General features: G+C 51.8%; 1 protein-coding gene across 5 annotated transcripts in view; it reads left to right on the top strand.

Moving 5' to 3' along the window:
* MSI2 (musashi RNA binding protein 2) overlaps nucleotides 1-14521 on the top strand; it is a 367561-nt gene that overhangs the window by 238487 nt on the left and 114553 nt on the right. For all 5 annotated transcript variants that reach the window (XR_008554705.1, XM_028154770.2, XM_008147737.3 and 2 more), the window contains one exon: nucleotides 1972-2020. Coding sequence is in view for 4 of the 5 variants with exons in the window: in XM_028154770.2 (XP_028010571.1) it covers nucleotides 1972-2020 (49 nt within the window). In the remaining variant the exon portion in view is untranslated. The remainder of the gene's footprint in view (nucleotides 1-1971; nucleotides 2021-14521) is intronic.

Genomic DNA, 14521 nt, shown 5'->3' on the forward strand with positions numbered 1-14521 from the left:
CGGCTCTGTGTTCGTCCTGGTCTGCATGCTGAAGTGGTGGCTGCACAGCCAGCTGGTCTACCTGGGTTTCGTGTGTGTGTGTGTGTGTGTGTGTGTGTGTGTGTGTGTGTGTGTCTGAGAGAGACAGACAGACAGACAGACAGACAGACAAAGACATCAGACACACAGAGGTATCAGCTTGCAGGCTCCTGGATTGGATACCAGTTACCTTGACTGTGCCCCTCATTCCCCGGGACGGAGGAGAAGCACACAAGCACTTCTGTTTGATTCACACAGAACCGTGAGAACAGCCCCGTATGTGAGGCCGTGCTTTTCACTCTATTCAGTCGGCCTTTGTATATTCAAATTCTTCCCGTTTCAGCTCTTGCTGTTCTGCCAGATTTCCATCGCATTGATGGCTTCTCTGAATTAATGTGTTTTGCAATCGCTGAAAAGTTTCCTCTCCCCCAAGCACCGGGGCTTATCCAGATTGATTTTAACCCCCTTTCTCTTTCCTCTCCAGCTATTTCTTAGATGTTGTATTTTGTAAAGTGTTAATAGAATTTTTCTCTCGCCCTGACACTTTATCTATTCAGGCGTCTTTGCCAGTCCCATTGTCCAGCTGGACTACAGAGGAAAGAGCTCTGTTCGTTCCAACAATGGTTGCCCTAAAAAATGTACACAGCTCCTCCCCCTCGCTCACCAGGCTGAGCGAACGTCGGAGGGCAGCGTCAGAAAATGCCCAGACTTAGAAAGAAAAAGAGGGAGCCAGTTACGTACTGTTGAAAGGGGGGGTTGAAAATATATTATTGTAAAAATTCAAAATATTTATTTCCTAAGGGGATCTGAGTTTCAGTACCAAAACATGGCCAACATAGCAGGAAGGCTGTTTTTTTCTTACCGTTAGGCATTTTTAGCTCAAAATAAGGACTTGGCAAACATCTTAGAAAATACGGAGATGGGTGGGAAACAGATGTCACGTTTACCTGCGCGATACCCAGCAGGCCTCCCCCCACCCCCACCCGCACCCCAGGCATTGGAATTCTAATGGAGGCCCAGGGTCTGAATCTGCAACACCATATGCTCAAGTGTGACTCCTCTGTGTACAAACAAACCAGTTGGTCTTCTGGTGGTTTTGCTTGAGTGGTGCTCGGGAGGCAGACGCTGTGTTGTGTGTGGCCTCAGCAGGCGCCTGGGAGGCTTATGGAGTCTCTGGCCCGGGAGGGGTCTGCTGAAGGCGCCCCGTCTCCAACTAGCATCCCCTACCCCCATCAGCCTGATGCCCAGAGAGAGAGAGGGCGGCTCCCTGCTGGAGGAGCACTCACCATGCAAGGCCATTTTCCTCCCAGTGACTGACTTCAGAAATGGGGACCAGAAGGAGAAGGCCCCAGGAGCCTGTTTGTGCAGGCTCGGTTGCTTAGCAACAAAACGGGGCCCTGACTCCAGAAGAGATTTTTAAGTGAGGCCAGTCCCTCCGAGGTTTATGTCTGGCTTGCCTACCCCCCTCTTCCATTCTTACCCTGACTTTGCTTTTTCCCCTATTATATTTGATAGCGTCTGGAAAAATGGATTTGATTTGTCTGGAGGCACCATTTTAAACCTGGTTTTATTGCTTTAGCCAGTGTCTTCCCCCCCATCAGAGACTATAGTCTGGGAGGAGTAAGGAATGAATAACCTATAATTTCTTTTCTCAGCCAGCTTAGCTCAGGCCCCAAGTCCATTTGTGAGCCTTTGAGCTCCTGTGAACAGTGCTCAGTCCTTTCTAACCACAAGCACACACGGAAGTCGCTCCAGGCTCAGAGCCCGCTGCCCAACACGTGGTTGTGCTAAGTGGAAAGACTAAAAGACAAGTGATCTTTTTTCTAAGTTTTTGTATTTCCAAATAGTGTTTAATGAGCAACTAGGACTTCTATCATGGAACGCCCCCTATAGAATATTTTGTGTATTTTGTTAAAATTCCTAAAGCAGCTGTATTCTGTATTTGTTTTGCAGGTGGAGGATGCAATGCTGATGTTCGATAAGACCACCAACAGGCACAGAGGTAAGACCCCCAGTGTATGAAGGTTGCCCCTCTCACCTCAGTCCCACAGACAGAAGGTACACTGACTATTCCAGAATGAAGCAGATGGAGTTGACCATCTGTTGAAGATCAGTATGAATGGAGGGTGACAAAGAGGCCAGATACTAGACAGTTCAGACAACCAGTTCCTTTTGGCTCGGGCGCTGTCACTGCATTTGCAGCCACACCCCACGTCGTTCAGACATACCTCTCTCATCCTGGCTTGCTCAGTCCTCGCGGAACCTCAGCACTGAGTGATCCTAGTGGAAATCATTCACAGTAATTACTCAATTGAGTTTCCAATTTGCATTGGAGGAGGTGGTTTAGAGCACACTGTCAATCTAAGGAGCCAAAAAAGGGAGGAAAGCCTTGCAGGCTGGTGCGATGTGGGAGCCGCACAGACCAGGAGGTGCCCTGTGCCTCCAGAGCGTCTGGAGTGCAGCTGCGCTTGCATTTCCTCTTGTGCTCTCACTGCCCCACCCACGGCTCAGGAAATGGGTCTCCACCTGGGGTCTGCGAGCCTGGGAACAACACACAGAATGCTTGATGTTTGCGCTTTTCTTGGGAGAGTCCCCCCCAAGCTTTGGACAGATTCTCAAAGGGGTCTCTGACCTCCCATTTCCCCCAAAAGAACATGAGCTAAAAAATCCACCCCAGAGGAAGTAGGGTCAAAGGTTATGGTTCAGCGTTCGGTTCCGGTGTCGGGGGGTGCGGGGGGTGGGGGGGTGGTTGGTTTCTATTAATAGGGCAAGATTCCTATTAACAGGGCGTTAATGAGCAGAGCTTCCGAAGGGGCGGTGGCAGGAAGCAGGAAGCGGCGTTCTTGAGAGGAGCTGGAGTGAGTGAGCGGTGTTTCCTTGCCACTGGATTGCATTTAGATGTTTCTTGTGTTGTTTACACTCTTGCTGTCACCTGTGATTAGAAGCAGTTACCCAGCTCTGACGGTCTGTCTCCTGTTCCGAGCAGGCAGGCTGAGTGAAAGGGAGGAAGGAGTGGGAATCGTCGCTGGCAGGGGCGGGAGCAGGCGACGGTGTCCTGAGTGCACCGGTTAGTCGGCCTCTCATGCATCATCTGCAGCGACCTCAAAAGGGAGAATGGAAAATTGGGCAGAAAACTGGGGTGTCAACGGCATGTATGTTGGGAAGAACTGGGGAGGAGTGGGGGGTGAGGAGTAAGGGGAGGCAAGGAGAGAAAAGAAGAGCTTACAGGTGAAAATGTCTGCCTCTGTCCCCTGCATTGCTCAGGAGTGAGAGCGAGAGAGGGACAGTGATGAGCAGGGCAGTTATCCTGCAGCAGCATCCACGCTGCATCTGTCTGCGTGGCTTCCACGTGCATTGTCTCTTTACATCTTCACAGCAGCCGCAGGCGGGTGGCTGTAATGTTGGGAAAGTCACTTAACTTCTTCATGCCTCAGTTTACTCATCTGTAAAATGGGGATGATACTAGTACTTCCTAAGGTATTGTTCATTGTCAACTGTGCCTAAATGTTAGCTCTTCTTATTATATTATCATCATCTCCATTTTGTTGAGATAACCAAAGCTCAGAGGGGGTAACTGCCACTCCCAAGGTCAGAGCAGGCACTCAAACCTCGGACAGCTGCTTTCAAATTCCTCTCTTTCGCCCTAACCGGTTTGGCTCAGTGGATAGAGCATCGGCCTGAGGACTCAAGGGTCCCAGGTTCGATTCCGGTCAAGGGCATGTACCTTGGTTGTAGGCACATCCCCAGTAGGGGGTGTGCAGGAGGCAGCTGATCGATGTGTCTCTCTCTCATCCATGTTTCTAACTCTCTATCCCTTTCCCTTCTTCTCTGTAAAAAAATCAATAAAATATATTAAAAACAAAACAAATTCCCTTCTTTCTCTGTTGTCTCCACATGGGGATGGGTTTGTTAAGAATGTTTTTATGTGTTTACATCCAGAGTGGGCGAGGCCCCTCTGAACGTGGCACTATCCAGTGTTCAGTGTTACAATTTGTAATCCTGGAAGATTCCCCAGCGGCTTCCAGGCAGTATTGTTGTCATTCTTCTTTGAATGTCAATGAATGAAAAGGTATTTTTAATCTTCTGCTCTGGGTCAGGCCCTGGGCTGGAGGAGATGATCAGTCCTCTCATTTCACCCTCAAAGATGTGCAGGGAAAGAGCTTTGTCCTCTGAGGAGTGCGGTGACTCTCAGTGGCCAGAAACTCAGGACATCGGGCTCCTGGGGGGCAGGAAATGTTCTCTCTTACTTCTAACTCCTGCTGTGGGCATCCCTGGGTGCAGTGATGGGGGAGCGGTCCCTCTGGGACTGGGTGAGGGAGGTGTTTCCTGTTGTGCAGTGGAGGAAGCCCCATTCCATGGCCCAGTGGGCATGGGCGGGTAGGGGGTGGGCAGAGGCCCTGGAGCATGCATGGACCTGCCTGGCCTCCTTCTGCCCTGCCAGAGTTTCCAATTCCCGTGGGAGATGCAAGACCCCCCCCCCCCCCCTTACATCGCTACTGGAGCCAGAACAAAATGACAGGTGGGGTGTCTTAATCAACAATTATTAAGAATTTCAAGATGACAGCAAAGCATTCAACCCAAAATGGAGCCCTTCTGAACAGGGGGGGCTGTGTGTGAATGCACAGATCGCCCACCCATGAATGCATTGGTGGGGCCCAGCCTGATGCTGCTGGGGCGGGAGAAGAGAGGCAGGAGGGGAGGTGCGCCCAGAAGTTTCACCAGGAAGGCCCTGGCACGCTGCGGAAGCCTGCTCCCCCGTTCCTCTGGGTGGGTGGGAGCTTGGCCCCTACACCTTTCCCAGCCCCTCAACGGCTGAGGAGGAGTTTCTCCTTGAACTGAGGGCTGAAGCTGGGGCGCTACTTCAGTGATTCAGAGCAGTTAGGGGAGGAAAGAAACCAATTATGTGGATGGAGCCAGGGGGGCCCAACCCTGGCCTGATGGAATGTGCACTTGGAATCAGGTGATAAGCACAAGAAAATAAAATCCTCTGCAGCCACCTTGCCCAACCTTCCCTTCACCTCCTCAGTTTCCTGGTTGCCATGATCTTATCAAGTGGAAAATGCTGCAGCAGCAGACACCGAGGACACCTCCCAGGCTGGTGCTGCCTCGGGCTGGCTTCTTAAAGAGCCCTAGCCATGAGTCTCTCCGATCGTCCCAGCACTGGCTCAGCCCACGTCCAACTTCTAACCGGACCTGCCGGGCAGCCTGGGGCGTTGGCTCGTCCTGCACCCCAGGCATTCTGAAAACCTGTGTCCTTGGAGCTGTGGCAGCTGCTGTCAGGGAAAACTACCAGGGCCTGGGCCTGGCCTTGGTCGAGTGCAGCCGGCCACACTGCCATTGTGAGACAGAGGTCAGGGCAGAATTTCCACTCCTCGCCCCACAGCGGCCCCCTCCTGCCCCCGTTCCCTATTGGTCCTTTAGGGACGAAGGTGGCCCTCGGTTACATCTGCACAGCAGTTTCTTCTGTTCCCATATTACATCTGCACTTGGACCTGCTGGCACCATGGCAAAGGATTCAGGGGACAGGAGACAGTGAGCCCACCAGATGTGTGTCCCCTGCCCTGCAACAGGAAGAAGATGGAGCAGCAGCTGACTCACAGCTCACTGCCCCTTGATTGTAGTGGGGGATATTTCCCTAACCTCTGAACACCTCAGGCTTCTGCTCTGGAAACCTGGGCACTGGGGTGGAGGAGCTCAGGACCGGACGTATGCTTCCAGCTTTTAGCTTTCTATCGGAGAGACTGTCCAAGATAAATTCCTTCTTCTATTTTTATTTTCTTCACTAGGGGAGGGAGGTGAGCAGGTGTAGCTGTTCCCCCCAGAGGAGGATTAGCGTGCAGGAGTGTCCCTGGTGAGCAGCAGGCGGAGGGCGGAGCTCCTGGGATGCTCTGGGGAATTCTGAAGGCAGCTGTCCCCAGCTGGGGTGAGAGGGCCGGGCTTTGTACCTGCATGTTCATCAGTCGTTGGATGCAGGCCACCCGGATGCAGATGTGACCTTGGGCTTGTCCTGAGGAAATCTGGGAGGGGCAGACCGCTGGGGCCTTCCTCCAGCAATGGGTCCTGAAGGGGGAACTGGGTCCCCTCCCCCACACACCATGTGGTCTAGCGGGTTCTGAGTTAACCAGGCCATGTCAAACAGTAGCACCTCCTGAGCACCGAGGCACCGAGTACTCAGCACAGTGCCCGCACGCACTGTGGAGTCGCTGTGACGGTCATCGGTGAACCCAGCTGCCCGAGTCCCACTCTCGTCAGATGGAAGCCCCGCACCCTGCTAGGCAGTGGTTTACGCAGGGGAGTTCCTGATCTTAAGGACTTGAGTACCTTCTATTTATTAGTCCTTCTCCACACCCACTCTTCTTTGTGGACTACAGTACACCTCCGTTTCCAGATGGAGAAACTGAGGCACACAACGTTTTGGATTGCCCAATAGGTGCTTATAGCCGGGCGGGAGCTCCTCGGCCTCGCCCACCACCTCATTTCCTGGCTTCCCTGGGATCCTCTGTTACAGGAGAGGGAGGGTGGTGGCCTTCAGATTTCTCCGTCATTTCATTTGCTCTCTAGAAGTTATTGGAAGTGGTCTGGAAAATATTGGGCTGATCATCACAGGATTTAATCATGGGGGGGAGTTCGTTGCTTTATCCTTGCAAAACTCCGATAAGATCGTGAATTCAGCATTGGTATTGATCCCAGAGTGGATCTGGCGGGGAGGGGCCTGGAGGGAAGAAGCCACAAGCTGCTGTCCTTTCCAATTCCCTCTTTGGTTGGCAGAGACTGAGAGGTTGAGCCCAGAGGGAGGGAGGGGCTGTGGTTCGGGTCTCTCTCCCCACGTCAGCCCTGTCTGAGAACGTGGGATGTGGAGAAGCCGGCTGCTGAAATAACATCTCACACTCACCTCCTTAGGGGGGAAGGGAGCCCCCTCCATGGGCATCATTCCAGGGGAGCCTCAGCTGTCCCTCCCCTTGGCCCCAGGGCTCGGGGACCATGAACCCCGCACCGCTGAGTCCCTCTTTCTGGCCTGTCGGGGGAAGCCTGGGTGGTCGGGGCCCAGCGGAAAATGAGCCTGTGTCTCTGGAGCTTATCGGGTGCCTGGCGAGGGTCGGCTGGAGAGGGAGTGGGACAGAAGGGTCGCGGCTTCTCCCTCCCTGTGGCTTCCATTACCCAGCAGGCCTGCTTGCTCTAGAACAGGGCCAGAGGCAAGGAACAGGATACACCAGAGAAAATAAAGATCAGTGTGATGGATGACTCCTCTCCCAACTGTTAGCAGCCGCTTATTAAGTGCAATGCTAATGGCTTTGGAGAGGAACCGCGGCTCAGACACGGTGTCCAGTCCCCACAGGGCCCCTCGCTGTGCCGACCTCAGCCCCAGAGTGGTTTGGTGACCTGCAGACGGGCCTTTCCCAGGGGGGCCGGGAACGCACCGTGGTGGGCCCGTGCAGGCCGTGGGAGGAGCTTTCTGCAGGCTCCGCCGCAGGGCAGTGGACTGAGCTTGGCTTCTCCCGTGAACCTTACAACGGCTCTGCCCCCAAAAAGCAGCTGGCTGAAGTTTAAAGCCTTCATAATTTGTGTAATCAGTTTATTTATGAAAATGGTGCCAGTAAGATGGAGCCAAAACTGTGATAGAAGATAATGCTTTTCTATGGAGAAAAAACAGCCCTTAATGTCCTGACCACCTGCCAGACACTCACTTTTGAAATTGACCTCTGAAGCCCGCACCGACTCTTTTATGTACACTAAAATGATTAAGAATCACTGTAATGATGTATGTGCTTTGGTGCCTATTTCCTAAGGCAGGGGGCGGGCACGTATAAAGAGTTTCACAAAGGTGTTGAATTAAATTAAAAATAAAACAGCATTGCTTCATTTGTAGGGTGGGATGTTAAAGAGAATGCATTCGTGTTTTTCCCAATGTGATCCCAGCATTCTGACTGTTTCCCTGGGAATGAGGCTTGAGGCTCTGCAACCTGTAACTGTGACATTGTGGGATAGGAAGAAGGAGTTTGGGTGGGAAGGGTCCTTGGATGGAGTAGAAAGTGGGATTAGGGTTTCGAGGAATCACCGTGGTGATGACACTGGTGCTGATGTGACCTGAGGGCATCTTATAAAATTCTGCTCCCAAGGCTGGAGGATTTGCTGCTGGGTCTGCCTTCCCCGGGGGGACTTGTGCCCTTTGCCTTATCCCCACCTCTCAGATCTGCAGCTCATCCCTATGCTGGTTGCTCCCGTCGCACTGCACCCCAAGTCTGAGATGTGGGTTAAGTAAGGGGTTTGTTGGACACCCGGAAACCAGTAGCTGATCATTATTGGCCCTGATCCAAGTCAGCACCTGAATTGGAAGCCTGTTGACAAGAAAGCTGCTGGTCTGTCAGAGACCACAGACACCGGCCAAGGTCTCACGTACTGCGCTTCCCATCAGTCCCTCGTGCAGTGCGGCCGTCGCCATGCCCTGGGGCTCTTCACTGCAAGTGGAGGTCTAGATCTGGTTCAGTGGGCCATGGTCAGTGCGGGGCAGCTACGTAAGAAATGTTGGTGAACTAGGACTCTAGGGCAGACTCAGAGTGGGGGTAGGAACTCAATACCATTGAGTCTCCCCTAGTCCACTCCGAAGAGACCAGCAGGCAGGGGGCTGGCAGTGATGTGGGCACTGATTGCTGCCTTAGGGCACTTGGAGAGATTTTACTGGATTCAGTTACGTGCAAGCGTGACGTTGGGCACGCGTAGGTTAGAACGAGGAAGAACCGACAAGGCCCACGGTGGCGTAAGTAGCCTCTGACCTCCACTAGATTCTCAGAAGCCAAGGGTCTGTGCTTCCGCCTGGGCTCATTCCAAAGTCAGGGCTGCGTACATGGGGTGGGCGTGCTTGTGCACCCACCCTGAGGGGTGCACCCTTGCAAGGCTTTGCCAGAGGCCGTGCAACCTTGCCCGCCCCCTGGCGCCCAGTACATGCCCCTCAAGGCCTGGCCTGTCACCTGACCCATCTCCGCTCCCCCTCAAGTGCTGAGGTAGAAGGTGGGATTAGGGTTTGCGGAATCACAAACAAGGAGTCCATGAGGAATATGCAGCAATAGAGGGTGAGGGAGGGGAGGGGGTGAAGAGCCACAGCCCCCACCCTGAGCCATCTTTCCGAGACCAGCTCCCGGAGCTGTCTGCACATTTTATTTTCTCGTTAAATAAACACCATTAGCCTTCCCCGAGAAATTGGTGCAAACATGACCTCGCAAATAACCAATTAAAAGGGCAGGGTTGAAGGGGAATGTGACTTTGAAAACATGTAGAGGAGGCCATTCAAGATTCCTGGAGATACCCCAGCCCTGGCAGCTTCCATCTGAGACCGTAATTTTATTTCTGACAGGAAAGCGAGGAATGCGCTTTAATTTCCGCCCCCCCTGAGCTAACCGAATTCCGGAAGCGCCCATTCCGGCTATCTCTTGAGATATTAATCGACACAGTAGCTTGGTTTCTCTTCACCTGCTTTGCTTCATAGACGGGGAGGATTACAAAACCCTTAACTCGCTAGCAACGGGGCTGGGGACAGGGGTGCCCAGTGCCAGAGGAGCTTGTGAACCCGGGTGACCTTGGCACCCTGGATGCTCTGGGGTTTCTTTAGCACAAGTATAAATCTTAAACTTTTTTCCTTTGGAATAAAAGCTCTGGCACCAAAAGGGTGGTGAGCGAATAGGTCTTCCTGCCCCCCCTCCTGGCGGTGGCCCACGGGAGCAGGGAGTGGGCCCGGGGTCAGCAACTTCACTGACCCAGAAATGACTTTTTGTAGAGAGGGACAATGAGGCTTTTGTTCGGCCCTGTTCCCGTAGAGGCCCAAGCTCTGACTCCCATGACATGTTTTAAGATCTCGGTGAGGGAAGAGTGTGGAGGCCTGATGAGAAAGGAGCCTTCCGCTTGGTGACTTGATTTAAAGCACCCCCTTTCTTCTAGGTGCTTCTAGGGGTCATCGCGGTGCTTCTAGGGGTCATCGCGGGGCAGCCCAGGGGAACCAGAAGCGGGGGTCGGCTGCCTCCTGCTGGGCCTGGAGGCTCCTGGAGAAGCCCAGGTTACTGTGCAGCTCCGGACCTGAGCCTCTGCTTTGAGCCTTGCGGGTCAGGGGGCATACGCCAGCTCACCTGAAGCTGTGTGTCAGCACCGGGTGCTCGAAAGGGTGTCGGCTTCCATGCTGGCCATACTCGGTTTCATCCCGCTTCCCCATGAACCCCGTGTGGCTCACTGTGGAGTGGCTCACCGCTCCGTAGGAGTTAGTGAATCAGATGGCAAAGTGCCCACAGCAAGTGGTCAGTGCCCAGTGGTCTTACTTCTTTCCTTTCCCCCTTAAAGGAGACCATCAGTTGTAACCTCTTTAGGTAAGCTAAAACCTGTGTTTCAATTCTTAAGACTCTAGTCTTTAAAAGTAATGTTTCCCTCTCCTCACACACAAAATATCTGCTTGCATGTACATAGAATATTTCCGAAAGGATACCCACAACACTGGTCAGAGTGAAATGGCACACGCTCTGGACCTTGAATCTAAGCTCTGTGACTTAATAGCTGTGTGACCTTGGCCAGTTGCTTTACCTCTCTGTGGCTCAGGTTTCTCATCTATAAATAGGAACGATGATATTGGGCTAGCCTGAGGCATACATCAGTAAGTGTAACAGTAAGTCCTCGAATATGTCTTATGTGCATGTACATATACACATAGATTGCAAATATACATAAATAAAAAACAGCATTTGCTTCTGTGGATGAGGATTAAGTGACCACAGGTACAAAGAGGCGGGAAACTTACTGTATACTCATTTACCTTTTGCATTTTTGTACCATGTGCATTCATTACCTAGTCAAACATTTACTTTCCTATTGTGAGCTTTTAAAATTCATTTCAACTTAAATTGTAAATGTAGTAATATAACAAGGTGAGAATTTTTTTATAGAGGTCACCCATCCCTAGCACAGCAACGGTTGTCACTATACCTGGTTTCTGACGTTATGTGTAAATGGTTTTACACTTGGTTGTGATTGTGGGGTCGGTATGACATGTGGTATCTCTGACTTTGGAGGAGGTATGGGCCCTGCCTCGTCTGAGGTTTCTGTCCTGCCGGGAGGAGGGACTGGGCAGCTCCTTACAAGACATGATTGTATGCAGCCCAGAACCTTTTGCCTCTGAGTCGCCTCCATCCTTTTTTTTCCATAAACAGAGAGTCAGATAGATAGATGAGGATTTTCTTAGTAGTTCCTGCTCCTCCCCGACAACGTGCTATTAATAGACTAGCCAGACTCGCCCAGGTCTGAAAGGAAACCAGTTTGCTTGAGTTTATTCCAGGCCAGAGGGGAGGGAGACCCTTCGTTCTAGGAGGTCAGAGTGCTTTTTAATTTAACAGGAAAAAGAGTTAAAGGCATCTACCTAAACCAAATTATGATTAATATGTGGGGACCTTACACCATGTGGCAGCTGTGTCCTGTTGCTTACAGCTTAAGAGTCAAGGCAAGTACCCCAGTTAGTTGAGGCCCCTGGGGTGTCTGGACCCTGTGACAATCAGGATAGAGCTTAGGTCTGAAGTCACACCACTGGGTTCAAATGTTAGAGCTACCACCAATGAGCTGTGGGACCTTGGGCAAGCTACTCAACTCCTCTCAACCTCAGTTTTCTCACCTGTAAAATGGAACTAACATTAACTCATGGACTGGTGAGGTTTAGGTGAGATAATCTGTGGGAAGCATCTGATGATTAGGAGAGTACCTGTAAATTTAACTTTATTATTATAAGAAGTACTGTTCTTTTACTGCTAATAAGATTGCTATTGCTGTCATTCCCCGGGGAATAAGGGTGAAGGCATGTGAATTGGAGAAAAGGTTAACACTCTATATCAGCAGTCGCCAACCTTTCGGACCTCACAGACCACCAGTGGTCCGCAGATCACTGGTTGGTGACCGCTGCTCTAGATAACTGTTGCCAGATGCTATCAAGTTTTCCAAGATGGGAGGGGGTATTGTGGCTGAATTGTAGCCCCCAAAAGGTATACTGAAGTCCTAACCTCTGGTCTCTCAGAGTGTGACCTTATTTGGAAGTAGGTTCTTTGTGCCCTGGCCAGTGTGGCACCACAAGGTTGCTGGTTTGATTCCCAGTCAGGGCACATGCCCTGGTTGCAGGCTCCATCCCCAGTAGGGGGAGTGCAGGAGGCAGCCGATTGATGTTTCTCTCTCACATGGATGTTTCTCTCTTTCCCTCTCTCTTCCTCTCTCTCTCTCAAAATCAATTTAAAAAATAATAAAAGAAATAGGTTCTTTGCACATGTAATGAAGTTAAGATGAAGTCATACTGCAGTAAGTTAATTCAGTGTGACTAGTGTCCTAAGAAGAGGGAGGACAGGTGAAGAGAGACACACAGGGAGAATGTCACATGACCACGGAGGCAGAGAGTCGAGTTATGCAGGTATAAGCCAAGGATGGCTGGCAACACCAGAAGCTAGGAGAAGGTTCCTAGAACCTTCGAGAGAACCTGGGCCTGCCAATAGCTTGATTTCAGACTTCTGGAACTGCGAGAGAATAAATTTCTATTGTTTTAAGCCCCTCCAGTCTGGCATGTGGTACAGCAGCCACATGAAACTAATACAGAGGGCTAAGCGTTGCTGTCTGTTGGACACATTCCCTTGCTCACCACTGGCCTGCAGCCCCAGTGGGCACTCCTAGCCTCTCTCCCGGCACGTTCCTGTCCATGCCACAGCTGCTCCCTCAGCAACACTGTGTGCAAGAGAAATGAGAGAAGACCTTCTGCCCAGCGGAGAACACAGCCCACCAAACCCTGACATGGTTCATGCCTTGACCAAGTCGATGTAGCCAAAGACCCCGAAATTGACCTCAGGGTGTTAAAGTACCTTTTGGTCCAGAGACCCTTGAAGAACTCTGAGGTTTACATTTTTATTTAGTAGCTTTTAGAGCTCAGTCATTTCTTTATAAGCCAAGGAATACCCAATACACTTGGGAATTGTCCAAACTCCCAGCTCCAAGAATGTGAACTATAATCGGTGTTTCCAGTTGGTTCATTCAACTCAGCTGTTTAGTGCTATAAAATAAGACCAAAAAAAAAAAACACCCACAAAACATTAAAAAATAAGTAGAGGAAGAGGAAAAAGAAAAAGAAGAAAGAGGAGGTCAGGAGAGCTCATATGTAAGGCAATGCAAACCTTGCCATCCTTCCATACCTGCCCCGACTTCCACCCTGGAAAAAAATAAGAAAGAAAAACACTGAACCTGCCTAACGAACTCCTTGGTTTCTTTCTGTTGTCCCAGAAACCCTTCCAGGCAGGAGCATTTGCCAAATTCAATCCTAGAGTGAGCTCCTGAGCTAAATTAATGCAGTTGAGGGTCAACGTGGTAACACCTGCAGGTCTCTGGTTGCCGGCCGGTGGGCACCGCGATAATTAATAGTTGGAGCACCGGGTGGATGTGCTTCTCCTCAGCCTCAGGTTTGCTTGGCAGACCCGGCGGCACATAAAAGTAACTGCGGTGATTGCACAGTGATCAAAGCTGTGTGCCTTTGAGCACTCCCTACAAATTTGAAATTTCTTCCTCAACGTGCCACCCCGTCCTGATATCGGGGGATAATTGAAAGCGCCTCCTTCTCCCTGAGTGTCTCCAGCGTTGGTGCCCGCGTCCCAGCCCCCTAGGCGGCAACGCTGGCGCCTCTGCACCAGATCTGCAAAGTGCGCAGTGCTGACACCCGATTTATTATCTCGGAGTCTGGGCCGGTTCGCGGATGATTCATGACTCCGCTTGCCACCGCCGCTGGAGGTGACATCATCCATTCTGGGCCCAGAATAGACACAGAAGCAACAGTGGCCCCGGCTTTGTGTGTCCTCGCCCGCCCTGGGCTCCTGCCCGCCCCACTCCCGGCAGCTGTGTGTCCACTGAGTAGGAATGCTGGTGGACCCCGAGAGCCCAGCCGGGGTGTCTCCTGAGCAGGAGGACTGAGAGGCGTCAGTGCTGCCGTAGCTGCACGATAAAGCGGAGAGGGGCACTCCCTCAAAGTTCACCTCTTCCCCTTGCGCTCCTTTAGTTGGAATTTAGATTTCCCTTATAACCCCGTGAGCTCCTCAACTTGCGTGGCCAACTTGGGTTTCCTCACTCAGAGGCAGGGTTGGTGGGGAAGGTCTGGGTGACGTACGTCATCCCACAGCTCAGCATTAGACGTCCGTGAGGTGAAGGATGGTTGTCACGTCGGAGGTCTGCACTGCCTGTTGCACATTAGAATTGCCCAGAGCGTTTTTAAACATACCAGTGCGTGGGCCCAGCCCAGGCCAGTGAAGTGGGACTCGGAGGGTGGGGCCTCGGCTTTGATCAGTGTTACTATTCCCCCGGCTGAAGCCAACGTGCACTCAGGGCTAGGAACCCCTGGGTCAGATCTCCCAGGATCCTTCTGGCTTTAACCCCACCAAGGCAGTGCCGCCGACCAGGTCTCTGACCCTTGACCTGTGTCTGGGCAATGAGATAGGCCTTCCTTGGCATGTGCCCTGGAGTG

Source organism: Eptesicus fuscus, chromosome 20 (assembly GCF_027574615.1).
Source record: "Eptesicus fuscus isolate TK198812 chromosome 20, DD_ASM_mEF_20220401, whole genome shotgun sequence".
NCBI classification, from domain to species: domain Eukaryota; kingdom Metazoa; phylum Chordata; class Mammalia; order Chiroptera; family Vespertilionidae; genus Eptesicus; species Eptesicus fuscus.